The sequence below is a fragment of the Rhinopithecus bieti genome, unplaced genomic scaffold (genome assembly GCF_001698545.2).
Source record: "Rhinopithecus bieti isolate Rb0 unplaced genomic scaffold, ASM169854v2 scaffold_763, whole genome shotgun sequence".
NCBI lineage: Eukaryota > Metazoa > Chordata > Mammalia > Primates > Cercopithecidae > Rhinopithecus > Rhinopithecus bieti.
The window spans coordinates 505,192-522,436 of NW_016803270.1; the positions used below are offsets into that span (position 1 = coordinate 505,192).

Here is a 17,245-nt window from a genome sequence, read left to right on the forward strand (position 1 = left end):
CATGAGAATTGCTTGAACCTGGGAGGTGGAGGTTGCAGTGAGCCAAGATTATGCCACTACACTCCAGCTTGGGCGACAAAGCAAAACTCCATCTCAAAAAAAGAAAAAAAAAGAAAAAGATGTGGACAGAGAGCAGATCACAGATTATTTAAAATTACTAGCATTTCAAATAAAATAATATGATTGTTGGGACTCTGGGGTAGAGGGTGGCTTATAAGTAGCAACATCAGGTCAAGGAGCTCATTTCTGTGATAGTAGAACAATGATCCAGGTGAGTGATGATGCTTGGCAGTACCAGAGCAAAGGAAGAAACTGTTTACAGGCTTAGTGTCTCGCACACAAAGATGGATGGTGATGATGTGATTTCTCTCATTAGCACTTGCAGGCTCAGAAACTTGGATTCATCATCTCACTGTGTCACCACTCCATTACCAAGCTTTCTTAATCTTTCCACATGTAATCTAATGTTCACCCCTTACTTCCAGTCCGGGCCCGACCCTCATTATTTAATATCCGAAGGTATTATTATTAGTGTCTCCCAACTGGGCCACCTGTCTCTAGATGTGCCCAGTGAGCTCTGCAGTTACCTTCTGACTCTCACAGCCCCTCAAGTGTCCGTGCTTACCGTTGCCCCTGCCATGCGGTGCACGCTTCATGAGGTGTATCTTCTTTCTCCCCAACCCTCTAATGTGTGTATATTATACTGTCATCTTCCTTCTTCAAGAAACTTTTCCCCGACAATCTAGTTTTTCTCAAGCTCCAGCTGATTCTACACAGTGCATCCAAGACTTTTTAGTATAAAGTATTTTTTTAACATCAGGAAATTTTTGTGGATCACTCAATATAGATTATGTTTCATGGTAGTTAAGAACACTCGCTTTTGGGGAGCAGGCATTCTGATTGCTCACACACACAAAAGCAAAATAAAGCATTGCTAGCCATTCACTATTTTATAATCTCTAAACATTTTTATGCTGTTAATTTTTGTGTTTCACTTAAAAGAGTCTGAGCAGTGGCCTGAAATCTCTTTCTTTGACCATAAATAATAGTTTGCATGTTGTTCAAACAGATGTTATGTACGTTAAGCTCACTCCTTGATTAAAATAAAATTCTTAGTGGCAATTCCAAATGTAGGGTTAGGAATGCTGTCATTTCGATTGTGTAGCCAGCCCTTTTGGTCAGAATTGGTTTTTAAAAAGCCTTCGGCTTCATTTTAAATTGTCCCCATGGACAGAAAACAGCATCCACTGTGGGCCATCATTTGAGTGTTAAAATCAATTGGACACTAAAAGCGAATATGCAAAGGTTCAGAAAATTGAGGGTGTGACCCTCATTGTGACCGCTTTGCAGCATTGTCTTGGGAAGGGAGGGATAATGGAGGTGACATTCTACCATTATCTGTGGGAGCATTTTACCTGCTTCCTTTGGGGTGGGGGTGGGTTAAAGAGAAGTTTAGAATGTCAAGTAAAAGTGAAGAAAGGTTTTGGTAAAACTCTTTAAAAGAGTGATTCTATTGTTTTCTTCTTTCACCCACATATATTGAAAGGTTTTTAAAAAATGAAATAAAGCTATTTTTAGAGTAGAGTGTCTGAGGAGTCATCTCTTTGAACTTTCTCCCAGTTGCTGAAACCACTCTACAATGTCACTAATAAATGTCACCTGATTCCTTCATAGCTTTTTACCTTCTCACAGTCTTCATCATATCAGTTATTATTCTCATCCCATGTATTAGTCTAAAAGCTCTAAAGTCTTCCTGTTTCATGCCAGCTTTGTGTGTGTGTGGTTTTATTATTATTATTATTTTTTGGTTTTCAGAAAAAGCTAAGTTTTTCTGCTGCCAAGAGCTCATCATTCTAATGTTAAAAGTCAGAATCCAGAACAGCAGATCCTGTTACTCGACACCATCTGTGTATCACTAGCTGTTCATTTCCTACATCTTTCTTTCTCTTCCAAAGTCAAAGTATTCCACCAAAATAAGAAATAAAAACAATATTTATGTCCCCAACGTTCTTGATTCCTATGCAGCAGTTCTCAGTGACTGAAAGTCCAGTCCTCATTTAGTTTTGTTACCTTTTTACCTAACACTAATAGAAATTGGTAGTGGTCAGTGGATTTACCAAATCCAGTGAAATTTTCTGTTTTGAATGTCTCATTTTAACTTAAAAGTTTTGTTTTAAGAATATAGCTTGTGAAGACTGAGTCATCCTGTGTAGAATTTTTACATTTCATCCTTTATCTTTCAATATAAATTGTAAATTGCTCAAGAATCTGTGTTCCTGTTATTAAGTATTCCTAATACTAGGGTAGTTCATAGTTAATCGGGTGCAACAAAGGGCAGTTCTTCATATTGTTGGCTGCTTATTCAGTCCTTCATTTAATTGCTCAGTGAGTACTTAATGATGCTTCCTGGGGCCTCTCCCTCAGAGGAGAGTATTGTTGAGTTTTAAATAGAAAGTAATACTAGGTTATTTTCATTTTGTATATCTCTATTTGTACCTATTGAACAATTCATTTTAATCTAGTAGCAAATCTAAACAAATTATTTAAATCCAGTAAAATTGCCAAAGCTACCTAAAATGATATTTATTGCTAAATTATACACTTAGGACAAATAACACAATAGATATTCCACAGCTGCTCTAACACTTGCTTTATGCGGTATACCTCTTAAGATGCTTTCAGCTGTATGTAATAGAAAGTGCAACTCAGAACAACTCAAACAATAAGGAAATACATTTTCCTGCATAACTTGAGTTCTAGAGTTGGGTAGCTTCAGGGAGATTTCTCCAAAGACCCAACATTTTTCTGCCCCTTCTGCTCCGCTACCCATGAGTCAGCTACGCACAAAATAATTCCATAATTCAGCTATCCATAGGGTAATTTTAGGACTCAGAGGCCTTTTACTGTCTTACTCCTGTCCAACAGAAGGGAATGAGCCCTCTCCCTAAGCATGGAATATGTCCATTGAGTCCAATGGGGCCATTCTTGGTCTGATAACCTTGGACCGGCAAATCTGCAGGCGTATGGCATCCATAAACTTAATAATGAATTCACCCCTTGGAGCTAGGTTGCATTTCTGGACACAGTTCTATTAGGAAGAATAAAGGGAGAAATGGATTTTGGATAAGCAGCCAACAGGAATCATTACAGTATCAACAGTAGCATCACTTCTCAATGGGGAAAAAATAGACTCTAATGACCTTGAGGCTTTGAATCAACCTTGACTGTAAAATGTTTGTAAAGTTTAGGTAGAAATAGATTATTTATGACAGAAGCTGCAGAACTTTGTGCTTCAATGAAAACCCAAAGTCATTTTCTCCATCATCATTAACATGTAAATGCCCGATCTTTTCCAAACTTCTTGGTGATCCAGTCCTAACATGATACCTTTCAGAGTTGAGTGACTTAATTTGTAGCATGGACTAGAATTTTAATTGAGCTACATTTGCATCTGTTGAAAACATGGTAATTAGGTATGTCTTAATTGCAGAATGACTGTGCCACATTAAAGAGAAATAAGCAGCTTCATGCTCTACCTTCTTTAAAAAAGGAAACTCGCAAGTGCCCGTCTTTATAGGTGCACTATATGGAAATGTAGCTGATAGTTTAGTACATAGAGCAGGTTCAAACAGGCAGAAGTGTTGTCAAAAATAGAAAGTTCTGTTTGTTTGGAAGGAGATAATCATCTCTCTTTGTGCGGGCTCTCTGCAAAAGGAAAGCAAATAATCTGTCAAAGTGAGCAAAATTAAAGAGAAAAAATCAAGAAATGTATATAACACTTAAAATAGCACATTATCTAAATGTAGATTTATGATTAGTTCTTACCTTGTAATTTGCTATCTGAACACAATAGATCAAGCCATTTATTGCTGATATATTACTAGTACTTTTCTTACTTGAAAAATTGTTTATATGCATATGTTTTCTTAGTTTAAGGGAATAAAGACATTTTATGTACCTTATTATAAAGCTAGTATTAAATGTACAGATTTATTTTAAAACCTAAAATCTGACTAGTACATCAGTGACTTTGAATATGTATATTTTTTTCAAAAATTAAGCATGTGTAACCAATTTATTTGAGCTTTTAAAACTACAATATTTCTGCATAGGAACAGGGTAAAGATTTTTCTCTATCAAATAATTTCAGAATTTGAAGTATATATAATTCAGTACTTTAAAAGAACATCTTATGTTTATACATATGAAGCTACATATTGCTAAATATTTTTAATTAGTTGGCATTCAAAGGGATTAGTTAAATCAGTACACCCCCAGAAGAGTTTCTGTGATAATATATTATCTAAACTAGAATGTTCAGAACAAGTATAAAGAATCCTCCAATGTGCAAGTATCATTTTAAAGAGTCCACTGGCTTGGGCCAGGAAACAGAGGTAGGAGTTTTAATTTTATAAAATGAGGTTACAAAACCTGAAGCTAATAAATGATTTCATACTATATTTAACATACTTTAGAAAATAAGTTGCGTTACATACACCAGAAAATTATTTTGAATATGAAAAGAATTGGCAACAAACATGACTTCAGCATATAGTGAGTTGTGAAGGCACTACCATTATTCTGTTCCCAAGCCAAGAGCCGACATATGCCCCTTGAACTTCTGCCAAAACTATTAGGCAGAAAACTAACAGAATCACTACTGATCGTTCCATTCATGATTTATGATAATGGTTGCTGTGGAAGACTGAATCATTTACATTTATTGAGCTCATTTTTCTGTTTATAGTTTCAGACATTGTAGAGGGTCGCAAAATCTATTAAATGATGCATATAGCACTAACAATAATAGCATGAAAATATACCAGAAACCAATTAGAGCTAAACCAAATACTATGAGCATTCCTACCTCTTGTTACTGTAGTCAGATTGTGGCTAGTCTTGTCAGGCTTGATGAGAGAACAGTAGTCATTTTTCTAAAGCTAGAGGAATGGTGATACCTGGCAATTAAATAAAGTTTGGTCAGGATAAAGTCACAAGTCAGTTTTTACCAAAAGTCTTTCATTTACACAGCCATTTATGAGCAGCTGCTGTTTGCCCCACAGTCTTCATTTGAAGAGCTTAGAGAATGGGAGGGAGACATGTACGTGATATCATAGGAGAAGTGCAATAATAAAAGATTGTACAAAGAAAGGGCTTTGGAAGTATAGGTCAAAGGAGGTTTCCATACAGGAATTATACAAATTTCACTAGCATCCATTTATCTAGCTTGAGTGTACAAATGTACCTAGGTTTTCATAGCTCCAGAGAACTTTTGGGAATCGTTCGGTAATTATTTGGTCAATTATCTCACATTTGTGGCCACACCCATATCTCAAAGAGTTGAAGTAGTGGTTCACAAGTAGATAGAACACAGCCATGTTCAAGGACATTAAGCAACATACAACCCTGCTTGAACTATATTTACAGTCTTTGGGGGAGCTCTGATTTGAAAAGGCTACACATAATTAGCAAGCCCATGGGCCAGTTGCCAGGATATTCTTTCCCTGCTCTGTGTACACCACAGAAAATTATAGCCTGAACTCAGTATTATTTGCAAGATTATGGATTTTCACTATGTCCTTCTAGTTGTAACTGGCTTCTTCTAATAAACCTGCACAATTACTATTTATATCTTAATAGAGAGGAAAAGGAACAAATTTTCTTAAAAGCCTCCATGTCCTTTGGAGGAAGACAATGGCTTACAATGAGATAACTCACAGTACAGAGGAAGGCTAACCTTTCTGAAGTCATTTATATGCTTGGGCTGGGCGCAGTGACTCACACCTGTAATCCCAGCACTTTAGGAGGCCGAGGCTGGTGGATCATTAGGTCAAGAAATCAAGACCATCCTGGCCAACATGGCAAAATCCTATCTCTACTAAAAATACAAAAATTAGCTGGGTGTGGTGGTGTGTGCCTGTAGTCCCAGCTACTTGGGAGGCTGAGACAGGCGAATCACTTGAACTGGAGAGGTGGAGATTGCAGTGAGCCAGGATCATGCCACTGCACTCCAGCCTGGTGACAGAGTGAAACTCCGTCTCAAGAAAAAAAAATAAAAAGTCTGGGTGCAGTGGCTCACTCCTGTAATCCCAGCACTTTGGGAGGCCAAGGTGGGCAGATCACGAGGTCTGGAGTTGAAGACCAGCCTGGCCAACATAATGAAATTCTACTACTAAAAATACAAAACTACTAAAAATACAAAAAATTAGCTGGGCATGTTAGTGGGCACCTGTAATCCCAGCTACTCGGGAGGCTGAGGTCAGAGAATGGCTTGAACCTAGGAGGGGAGGTTGCAGTGAGTTGAGATCACGTCGTTGCACTCCAGCCTGGATGACAGAGCGAGACTCTGTCTCAAAAAAAAAATAAAAAATAAATATAAAAAAAATTCGGAGCTTTGTTTTTTGCATTATGACAAATAGCTGGCTTTTTAACAACAACAACAACAAAAAAAAAACACAACTGTGTTACTTGGGCATAGCTGTACCATAATTTGATAGTCTCTTTTCAGATTTGTGAGGGTTTAATAGCAGAAATCTAAGATATTGGGATCCTTTTAGCTGGTCTTATTAAACCCATGATAATTGTGTATTGCTAATGAAAGTGCTCCTTGCTGGTGAAGAGGAAGGACTGAATTTTACTGAGGATATGTTAACCTGATTTGGAGGTCAGTTCTTTGCAAAAGTTTGGGAAGAGGCCGAACCATTCTCTTTGGCTCTTTTTGTTACAAGAAACTCAGAAATACTGATCTATACTTTCTTTGTTGATGCTGGAAAAAGAAAAATGACTTCAGAATTAACGGAGTAATTAACCTTATGGCCCCTATAATTCTCACTGTATTTGGAGGAGAACCTTAGCTGACCAGTCCCGAAAGAAGATTTCTGAGAGTGGCTGTTCATATGTGCCTTTCTGCTCCTTACTTAATGGAGAAATGTTTAAAGCTCTTTTGGTAGGTGGAGACCTACTTCAGTTACTTGTCATTCTTTCAACTGCAAAAAGTTTGGGGTATTGAAGTGCCCTTGGACCATGTGCTTACGAAGTGTTGGATCAAGGAATGGAATGTTGTTATCACTAAGTAGATCTTTTATCTGCAAAGTCCAGAGAAGTGAGCTTATTGATTTACTCATTTTCATGGCTCCCTCTACCTCTGTTCAGGCAGATGCATCATGGCAGATAGGCATGCAGGATTGTTTAGGATTAGAATATATGGTAGCATATACTTCTGATGTTGGCCTTATGCAAAGAAAAGTTACAGAGGCTGTGCAGATCTGTTCTGTTGTAGATATAAGCCAAAATAATCTGCTCTTCTGTGTCAGCAGGATATGTTGAGAGCCTGAGGAAAGAAGTCCTTGTGCTGACATTGAATGGTGTAGTCCAGCAAATTAATGAGGGGCCGGAGTATATCTGCATTATTCTTACCCAAGAAGAAGGGAAGCACTTTGGGAAGGGCTGCTTGTTTTCTTTCTTTTCATCTTGCAAATATAGTACATGGGACCCTTAGATGTCTGCTCTGTATAACAAGGTCTTGCTGGGTCCCCCAGGAGTGTACAATCTGATTCTTAGAGGGTGTTTCTGTGAGTGCATCAGCGTCCCACCAGGAAGCTGCCTCTCTGCTACTACTGACTTGGCACATGATCTTCACATAGGAGGCATCCACATCACATATTCCATTTTAATTCTACTCAAAGTTAAACAACATTGCAATCCATGTTGCTGGCAGGGCCATACTGCAATAAAAGTATGGGAAAGTAAAGTCCTTGAATATATTTTAGCTTTATTATTTTTGTTGCATTGGTTCACTGTGTCCCTATTTTTTTTTCTTTCCTTGCAAGTGGAAGAAGACACAGAAGAAAGTTCAAGATCAGGGAGAGAGTCTGTATCCACAGCCAGTGATCAGCCTTCCCACTCTCTGGAGAGACAAATGAATGGAAACCAAGAGAAAGGTGATAAGACTGATAGAAAAAAGGATAAAACTGGAAAGGAAAAGAAGAAAGATAGAGATAAGGAGAAGGATAAAATGAAAGCCAAGAAGGGAATGCTGAAGGGCTTGGGAGACATGTTCAGGTAAGTCTTTACCCAGAATCCCAATCCCAAATCTCCTTAAACATACAGGAGTGTGAACTTAGCAAAAAGTACTAAAAACTGGACACAGTAGTGCACACCTGTAATCCCAGCTGCTTAGGAGGCTGAGCTGGCAGGAATGCTTGAGCCCAGGATTCCAGATCCAGCCTGGGCAACAGATCATTCCAATCTCTAAAAAAAATAAAAAAAAATAAAAAAAAATTAAAAGCACTGAAAAACACAGATTTGAAAACATTGTCTTTGAGATCAACCAAAATTCTTGTATAATCTTTTCCTACCTCATTTTTACTTTGTTATGGATTTCATGTTAGATATTTTCAGACTATTTTAGCAGCCTAAATGATTATATCTTGCCAAACCATGTAAATAATTGTTGAGAGGTAGGAGGGACATGTCTGTATCTTAGTTATGTGTAAGAGTGAAAGCCCCATTGAGACAAAGGGCTATTAAAGCATGTTTGTTCTTTTTTGTGTGTGAACAATGGTTCATTATTTAAATTTAAACATAGAACTAAAGTTAGTGGTAGCATTTAAAGGTTCATTAATAACAAGTCTAATAAAAAATGTTACAAATAGAGCTTCAATTAAGCTGTGTTGATTAATTTAATACTTATTACTTCAGTCTGTAAAGATTTCATTAAATGTGGTCTCTGGCTGTTTCTTGACAGTTGTTTTTGTGCCCCTAAATTATACTCTAGGATTACTTAGCATATCATTTTTTACAAATCATTGCCATACAATAAAAGTGACAAGTTGTTCAGAAGTTGCACTGCAACTCTCCCATAAACGTTCATCTAAGATAATTTATAATATTCGGGCATTTAATGTTAAATATAAAGATTGCTTGATTGTTCCATAAATTAAACCCCTAAACATATCAAGGTAGTGGTTTAAAATTGAAAACATACAGCACAGCCATTTGACTTTTCCAAAAGTAGTTATCCTGCATTATGGATCCCCTCCTTTTAAAAAACTTACTTTAAAATTGCAAAATGCGAACAACAGTTTTCATTTTCATAGAATTTGTTGATTTACAATCCTGAAATTGACCTCCATAACTCAGGGAGTTATAGATAGTCAGACCTGGAAAGTCGAGGAACCATGGCCCAGCCTGAAGGCTACGTAGCTCAACAGATGTGTTCTGTAGATGTCTGATTAAGTGCATAGAAGAAGGAGATTTAACTCTAGACTTACATTAACACAAAGCCTAGTCTATGAGCAGTATTTTATTTCAATATGATTAGATTTTTGTCTCTCAGTGCTTCAGAACTGTGAGATTTTCATAGTTTTTCATTAGAGTTTTTCTAGTTTATATAGGGCTCCCCCCAAATCCTTTTTCAGTCAGATCATGTTTCTTCATTATACTCTGTGTCCAAGAATCATACAGGAAGAAATTGCTCTAACTGCCACTTTATTTCAGTTTCTGTGTTAGCCAAGGGCCTTTTTGTTCCGTATGTGCAGACTGACAGCTCATAAACTGGCACCTCCACAGTGCACAGAAATAAGGCTGCTGCCCGTCAATTAACATGGAAGGAATTTATACTACTGTCTTCTTCAAATTATAGGGTTAGAGATGGGAGAAACCTTCCCCTGAGACTTGTGGCACATTCTCACTTCCAGGGGCTCTCCTGATGTCTTACTGAAAGCTAACGGCTTGTTAGTTTTCATTCATTGGCCAACATTTATCTGATAAAGTGCTCTGTTCTGGTTATGGAATAAAAAAAATACTTCTAGTATCTTAGAATTACTTTAATTATAAGTGATCTTTTTCTGTAGCTTGCAACTCCAGAAGAAAGGCCTGTGGTAGAGCTCTCTATCTGGGGCCAGAGGAGCAGAGTGTGGGAGAAATGTGTACTGTTTCTAAGAGACCTTGAAGAACACCACCACACAACTCTCTTTCTTCTAGAAGTCCTGTCAAGCATTATGTGATGCTTTCTCTAGATCAGTATCTATAGCCTGTACCCATAACCTATAATGAAAGCCAGCTTTATGATAAAGAAGTTGACTGTGCATATTCTTGAAAATAAAATTCTGTATGCAGGTGCAGGGGCTAAAGGTTCCCCCCCTCCTAAAATTTAGGCTGATAGTCTCCCAGTGTTTAAGAATGACTAGTAAGAAAATAACAGACATTCATACTTTTTTAGGTATGTGATATCAGTGGTATATTGGAGTCAGGCCCGCTTTGGCTGGCAAGAGCCAACTGATCAATTTTTAGAAACTTCGCAAGCTTGTTGTCAAACATAGCCATTATTAAAATTAAATACATTATCTAAAAAGCAAAGGTAATTAATACTCAAAATACATGACTTCCTAATTATTTTTGCTATACTATGATCTCTACTTTTGACATTATTTGCATTTATGGCATGGACATGGGGCTAATACTATATAATGATGACTGTGCAGCTTTCCCAGCCCTGTGTTTAGTGACATCATGCTGATAGCTGAAAATCTGCCATGGTACAGTGTTTACACCACGAAGTCTATGGAATTCCACAAAAGAGAGCTCTTCTCCCAGCAGAGCAACACAGTACCCCACAGTGAATGTAAATACCTTTGACCAGAGTGGCAGCATCTTGTCTAGTGCCCCCGGGCATGGCTGGGTTCTATCAGATTGCAAACTGCTGCACCAGCCCTTTCCCAGTGGGTTGCCACATATTGCCCCTTGAATATGAGTTCAGAATAATATATTAAACAGGAAATAGCTTTTTTGTTACTGAATGTTGGCTCTTGATCCTTCCTTCACACGATGATGGTAGTCATTAGTCTTTGAGAAGACTCTTAAAGCACTGTTAGATTTTTTGAAACATTCTCTTAAACTACCTTCCTTCCATACCTACTGGATCTGATTGTTTGAGGTGAATATACTTTCAGGTTGATTATTTTACGTTTCCTTCTTTTTTTCTCTCTCTCCTAACAACATAGGGGACTACAGTAAGATTTAAAAATTGGTCTATTCCTTTCTCTTTGGTCTTTTAAGGAAACTAGGATGTGGTTTCCTTAGCAGTGCTGCTTTTAAACAGCTTAATCAGAACATGCATGTGCATGTATATATTTCTTAGTATGGTTTGCAAGAGGGTTCACATATGGAGGATCATGCAGGTCTGAAGTATAAAGCAGGGGTGCATCTGTGATGCTTTTCTTTCTATCTTGTAGTTCAGAAAACAAAAGGCTAAGGGACATTCGGTATTGGGAGTCTAGATTTGTAGGTAAATATAGCAGCCTATGAGCTTATTCTCTTTAGTCTGCTTGAGGAAGTAATACATTTTCCTTTAAAAACAGGCTCACAGGCTCCTCCCTCTACCATCCTGTCCTACCCTCATCATCCTGTTGCCTCCCCGCAACCCCCACTCATACACTATTCCTACCCCAGCAGGTTGTCTCTGATGCTTGGTTAAATATGGTGAGGGTCAAATAGATAGACCTTGTTTTAAATACTGTACCAGAGGAAATGAGTAGATAAATTTTAGTCATTGGCATATATAGATAGCATGGTTTTCTGTTTCATACATTGAATGGTAGTCACAAAGATGCTTTAATTATTGATAAACAGCTCTAGGAAAGAATGTTGTGAGTCATATGAATCACTCTTCTGTTTATAAATTATGGAGTATATGAACTACAAATGCCGCCTTAATGCAAGTCTTAAATCAGAAATTTAAATCTATAAGGAATCATATAACAAATGCAAAGTTTTTCCTGTATTAATTTCTCCTCGTACATACTACGTCTTTTGCACACAAGGAGCGTCTGTCACCTTAATTAAAATGGCTTTGTATCTGAGAAACCTGAGTGTGCTTACAAAACAGGTAAACGTGACTTGTAAATGTAATCATTCTGTGTGCAGAGTGCAGAGCAGAGCGGGGAGCACAAAGTTTGAGTCTGTGTATGTTTGATTCTCAGATACTCAGCTATTCAAATTTAATGCTGGAGGATATTTCTGAGAATTCTTCAATTATATGAAATTGTCATGAAAGGGGAAATTGAGTATGTACTTTAGGAGAAGGGAGATATGTTTTTTAATGTTTTAAATGTATTCGTTTTTAAAGGAAAGCAGCCTTCTTAAGCAACATGGTTTTGCCTTAGCTTTTAATCTCCAAATTGAAATAACCAGCAAGATACTAAAATATTGTATTTTCAGATATTAAGAAATTAAAATCATGTGCTCTCTTTTTGTGAGCCCTAGAGTAAGTGTAATTTGATATTGCTTTGCTGCAAAATTGGAACTGTTATCGTTTGAATATCATAAAATTGTATGTACTCTAAAATTGAAGGTTCTTAGACGCGACCTTATTGTACATGTCTCAGATTTATTTCTAGCTGTTGTCCATATGTGATAGCTGAGAACCTATCACTGCAGAAAGCTAAAGCAAAAGTAATGTTGCAATATTACCATTAAAATTGAATCCTCCAATTACATTTAAAATGATTACCTGAGTCCCCGAAGCATTGTTTTATTCAGTTTTGAAGAGGAAATAGATAATTTAGTTTGTAACCTTGTTTGGTTGAAATCAGATATATTGCTCTCTTTTCCTTTTTAGAATATGATCATTTTCAGAACACAATGAACATGATCAGGTTTTAAAACTGCATGTTGTAGTTTGGATTATACATCCTAGGCATTTGAGAAAAGAACACAGATTCTTGTTGCTTTCCTCACCTGTACTAACTGTGTGTCTGTACCATGTCTCTCATTTAGCCTTGCCAAACTGAAGCCCGAGAAGAGATGAACAACAAAGCGATTCAAAACATGTCTTGAGCAGCACATATTGCACAGTTGTTTTTTTTAAACAAACAATAAATTTACTTTTAATGAATTCTTAGTGGCTGTTGACGAATTTTGTTTACGACATCAGCAGTTTGATGGTTTAGTAATTTCCTTATTAATCCATGTGGAACTTTTTGATTTTGATTTCAAGCTTGGGGTTTAAATTACTGCTTGAAAAGGCAGAGATATGTTTGTTTCTCTTTCCTTTCTTTATTGGCCCCTTTTCATAGTGGAAAACCATAGTCCTCTCACTGCTGGCGTATTCAGAAATCATCAGCACACACCCATTGGATGTTAGAATCAGAGTTTTCAAGATTCTGTTAAGGGCCACCACCCATTTGGTTGTGTTGTGTAACCACCAACGACTTGGGACACAGGCAGATGTCACAGGTGATGCAGGGCAGAGGCAAAGAGGTCTGTGGGCCGGTACAGTCACCCATCAGGGATGAGATGCAACGGATAGATTCATGACCAGATGGACCAGTTTTGGCAAAGGTTTCAGTCCCTTTGTGGGTTACAGAGTTTAGACCAAAAATGGACAGTTGCGGGGCTGGTGGCCTAGGAAAATAAATTTCTGTGCTTAGATGGCTGAACCAGCAAGTTCTTCCTGTGTGAAAAAAGCAGAGCTACTTTGGCACATAGTAATCCCAAGGTTTGCTGAGGCCACGTGTCTAGAGAGCACACGCTCTTTCATAAATGTTTCTGCAAAGACTCTGCCCGACCAACTGTTTACATCACAGATCCAATGCTAGTGCAGGTGGATCTCCAATGGTCCTTACTTTGGATTGAAGCCTTCTCTCTTGTAAAAAACCTTAATTCACAGTTTCAGTATTCATGGCTTCCCAGAATTTGAGACAGAGGCTGTTTATTTAGTTAGCTCTTTTTCCTGAAAATTTTAGTATTGCGTTCTTACTGAAAATAAACATGGGTTGGGTGCATTGGCTGACACCTGTAATTCCAGGCACAGGAGTTTTAGACAAGCCTGGGCCACACAGTAAGCCCTTGTCTCTATTAACAAAAATTTGAAAATAAAAAATAAAAATAAATAACTGAAGTCTTGAAAACCATCTGATAAAGGGTATTGTGGATTGGGTTGAGTGCCTGTGAGAAGGCTTGACCTGTGCTCTGACGTGAAAGCAGTTTGCAGTTCTCCCCTCACCCCTGCCCAAGTGAAAGCCCTCAGTTCTAGGAAGGAGACACACAGAAGAGGGTTTATTTGGTCATGCTAGTTTTTGATGACTTGGGCCCTAATTGCCATGGGAATTAATGTAACCAGTTTCACACTGGTACATCAAGTGGCATCCTGCGCAATCTGCTGATGATTTAAGGAATGCAGTTAAAGTATGTACATGGAAAACAATGCTTCTCCGAGTGAAACACGCTGAGATTTTACATAATTTTATTTGCTTTCTTGTTTGTCACCTGGACAAAGAACAGCTGTGGTTTGTAATTATACATGCTGAGAGGTTTCCTTGGAATGAGTTCTGAATTTGTAAATCCTAAGGATTTAATGTATGCTTCTGTTAATTTGAATTGAAGCAGAGGTTCCCATTTTTAACACAGGAAAATAAATGTCCAACTGACCTGCTAGCAAAGACAAGTTCTAAGGTAGTTGATATCATATTCTTCAAGTATTCTTCTTTTCCTGGTTAGCAGTTTTAAATAGAGAACCTCTGACATCCACAGCGTCCAGGCTGAATGCAGAGGAAGCTGAGGAGGCACAAAGCATGACGGCCAGGCCTCTCTCAGACCTTTTCTGATGTTCTTTAACGTTTCTTTTCCATAGACCTGTGGCGTGAATATAGAATGCAAGTGTCAAGGATGACACCTACTTTATAGTCTCTGTAAAGCAAACCTTTTCGCAAAAGAAATTCTTGACAGTTCTGAGATGCCAAGTCAATTTCAATTCCAGGCTGTGGGGAAAATAGAATCTTTTTTCTGCAATTGATGTGAAAATTGAAGGCTACTGACTATTCACTTTCTAATAACATAGGGTAAATAAATACTATCACACCATTGAAAAATGCACTTAGAAGACAAGCTCAGCTAATGACATTCACAACATATGTTGGAAATATTTCTTCTGAATGCTTGTTACCATTAAGTCTCCATATTGTTTACATCAAATATAATAGATCGAGTACATGTTATTCCTAAATGTATTTTTATCAAGCCACAAATTAGTGTATAAAGGTAATTGTTTTATCCTGACAATCTTTTAAAGAATTCACTGGGGGACCTCTTTCCTAATTGAGTGTCGAATGGTTTTCTTCTGACCTTTGTTTAATAATAGCCAATTTAGAAGCAAAAGACAAATCAGATTAAATTTTGGATCATAGTGAAATAACCAGGTCTCCTATTAACCTTTCTGCTTGCAATTTTTTTTTTTTTTTTTTTTTTTTTTTTTTTTTTTTGATGGTTGACCCTTTTGCCCACTTGCATCTCATGCTTTAAGCCAAGGGCCAAACCATTGTGGTCCTCTGAGGCAGGCAATTCTTAATCCTTTCTGCATCATCCATGACTGCTCTTTTTTTATGGCGGGGGATGGTTGAACCTCTGCCCCCACCTCCATCCCATGCTGTAAGCCAAGGCCAAGCTCCCAAAAAACCATTCTGGTCCTCTCTTATCTCTTGCAGGACATTGCCCCAACAATTTTTAATTCTTTCTTCTCTTCTAAATCGATCTGATCCCTCTGTGACTGCCTTTTTTTTTTGAGACAGGGTCTTGCTCTGTTGCCCAGCAGCAGTACAGTGGTGCAATCATGCCTCACTGCACCTTGAACTGCTGGGCTCAAGTGATGCTCCCACCTCAGCCTTCCCAGTAGCTGGGACTACAGGCATACACCACTGTGCCTACTACTTTTTACATTTTATATAGAGGTGGGATCTCACTTTCTTGACCAGGTTGGTCTCAAACTTTTGGCCTCAAGCAATCCTCTGGCTTCTGCCTCCCAGCATGCTGAGAGGAGGCATGAGCCACTACCCCTGGCATTGCTCTTCTCTTTACAGGATCATTCACATTGTTTTACACCATGCTGTCACCCCCTCCATCTTAGAGAAAATTATCTCTTAGCCCTACTTACTCTCCAACTATGATCTCATGTCCTCTTGTGCCCATCACAGCAGACCCCTTGATATATTTGCTGTCTCATTTTTCCCATTCTCTCTTGAACTTGCTTAAATGAATCCTTCACCCCTTCTGCTCAACAAATCCTGTTCTCATCCAGGTCGCCAGTTCCCTCTTCCTTGGGAAGTCCGGGTCCATTTTCGTCCCTCATCGTGGTCCGCCAGCAGTACCCAGCATGTTGATCTTGGCTCTCCTTTGAGATCACCTTTACCAGCTTTTCGTCCTCCTCCCCAGCCTACCCTGTCTTGTCTCCTTTGCTAATTCTGTGCCATGCTCTGTCCTCCAGGTCTCGTTGTGCCCCAGGGCTCAGCAGTCCAAAATCCTTTTTTTTTTTTTCTCCTTTTGGTAACACAGAGGTTCGATATTCTCAGGAAACAGAGCCTTTGTGATCTAAATACAGCCTATAGGCAGATGACTCTCAAATTCACCTATCCTGCTGGACATTTTCTTGGAACTCTTCATTTGTAGTCTCAACCGTCTTCTTGACACATTCACTTGGAGATCAACCAGACACTTGAAACTTCACAGGCTCCCACCTCACTGCTGGATTCCCCCTCCCCGCAAACTGCTCCCGTGAGCCTTCCCTTTCTTAGATAATGGCAATTCTGTCTTCTCAATAGGTTAGATCCAATGCTTTGGAGTGATCCTTGACACCTGATTTTCCCTTATGCCCCACAAGTAGTTTATGAATGTATAAAAGCAGAAGTCCATCAGCTCTGTTTTTGGTACACATCTGCAATCCTACTTTTCAGCTCCCCCACTGCTGCTACTGTGCTCCAGTGGTCCAAGCTCCGTGTGCTCTCTTCTGGGCTTAGGCAGTAGCCCTCTCACCGTGCTCCCTGCCTCAACCCCTGCTTCCTGCAGTATATTCTCACCACCACAGCGAGAAGTCACTTTTCCCTCCTCTGTTTAACGCCCTAGTAGCCCTCAGCGCCACACAGAGCAAAAGCCAAATCCTTAGGGTCCTGCAGAACTTGGTCTCCCACCCCAACCTCTCTGACCTTGTCCCTACCGCTCTTTTGTTCAGTAACTTTACTCTTCCCTGAACCTGCTGGGTCCACTAGAGCCTTTTCCCTTGCTCCTCCCTCTACCTGGAATAGCCTTTTCTCAGGTATTCCTAGGTTCACTCTTGCACCTTTAACATCTTTATTCAAGAGTCAGCTTTTTAGAGGGTCTAGTCAAATTTTCAAACTCTGCTCCCTCCCACCCTGATGCTTTCTAACCCACTTTTTGGCATCATTTTTCGCATTTGCACTCCTACCTGAGATATGAT

The 17,245-nt window shown here is 38.6% G+C and overlaps 1 protein-coding gene across 24 annotated transcripts in view; it reads left to right on the plus strand.

The window, feature by feature from the left end:
• PARD3 (par-3 family cell polarity regulator) overlaps positions 1 to 17,245 on the plus strand; it is a 724,849-nt gene that overhangs the window by 505,185 nt on the left and 202,419 nt on the right. For 22 of the 24 annotated variants that reach the window (XM_017871440.1, XM_017871462.1, XM_017871451.1 and 19 more), the window contains one exon: positions 7,830 to 8,061. In XM_017871440.1, coding sequence (XP_017726929.1) covers positions 7,830 to 8,061 — 232 coding nt within the window. Of the gene's footprint in view, positions 1 to 7,829; positions 8,062 to 12,777; positions 12,902 to 17,245 lie in introns of those variants that run through there. The other 2 variants (XM_017871592.1, XM_017871584.1) reach the window with 2 other exon arrangements.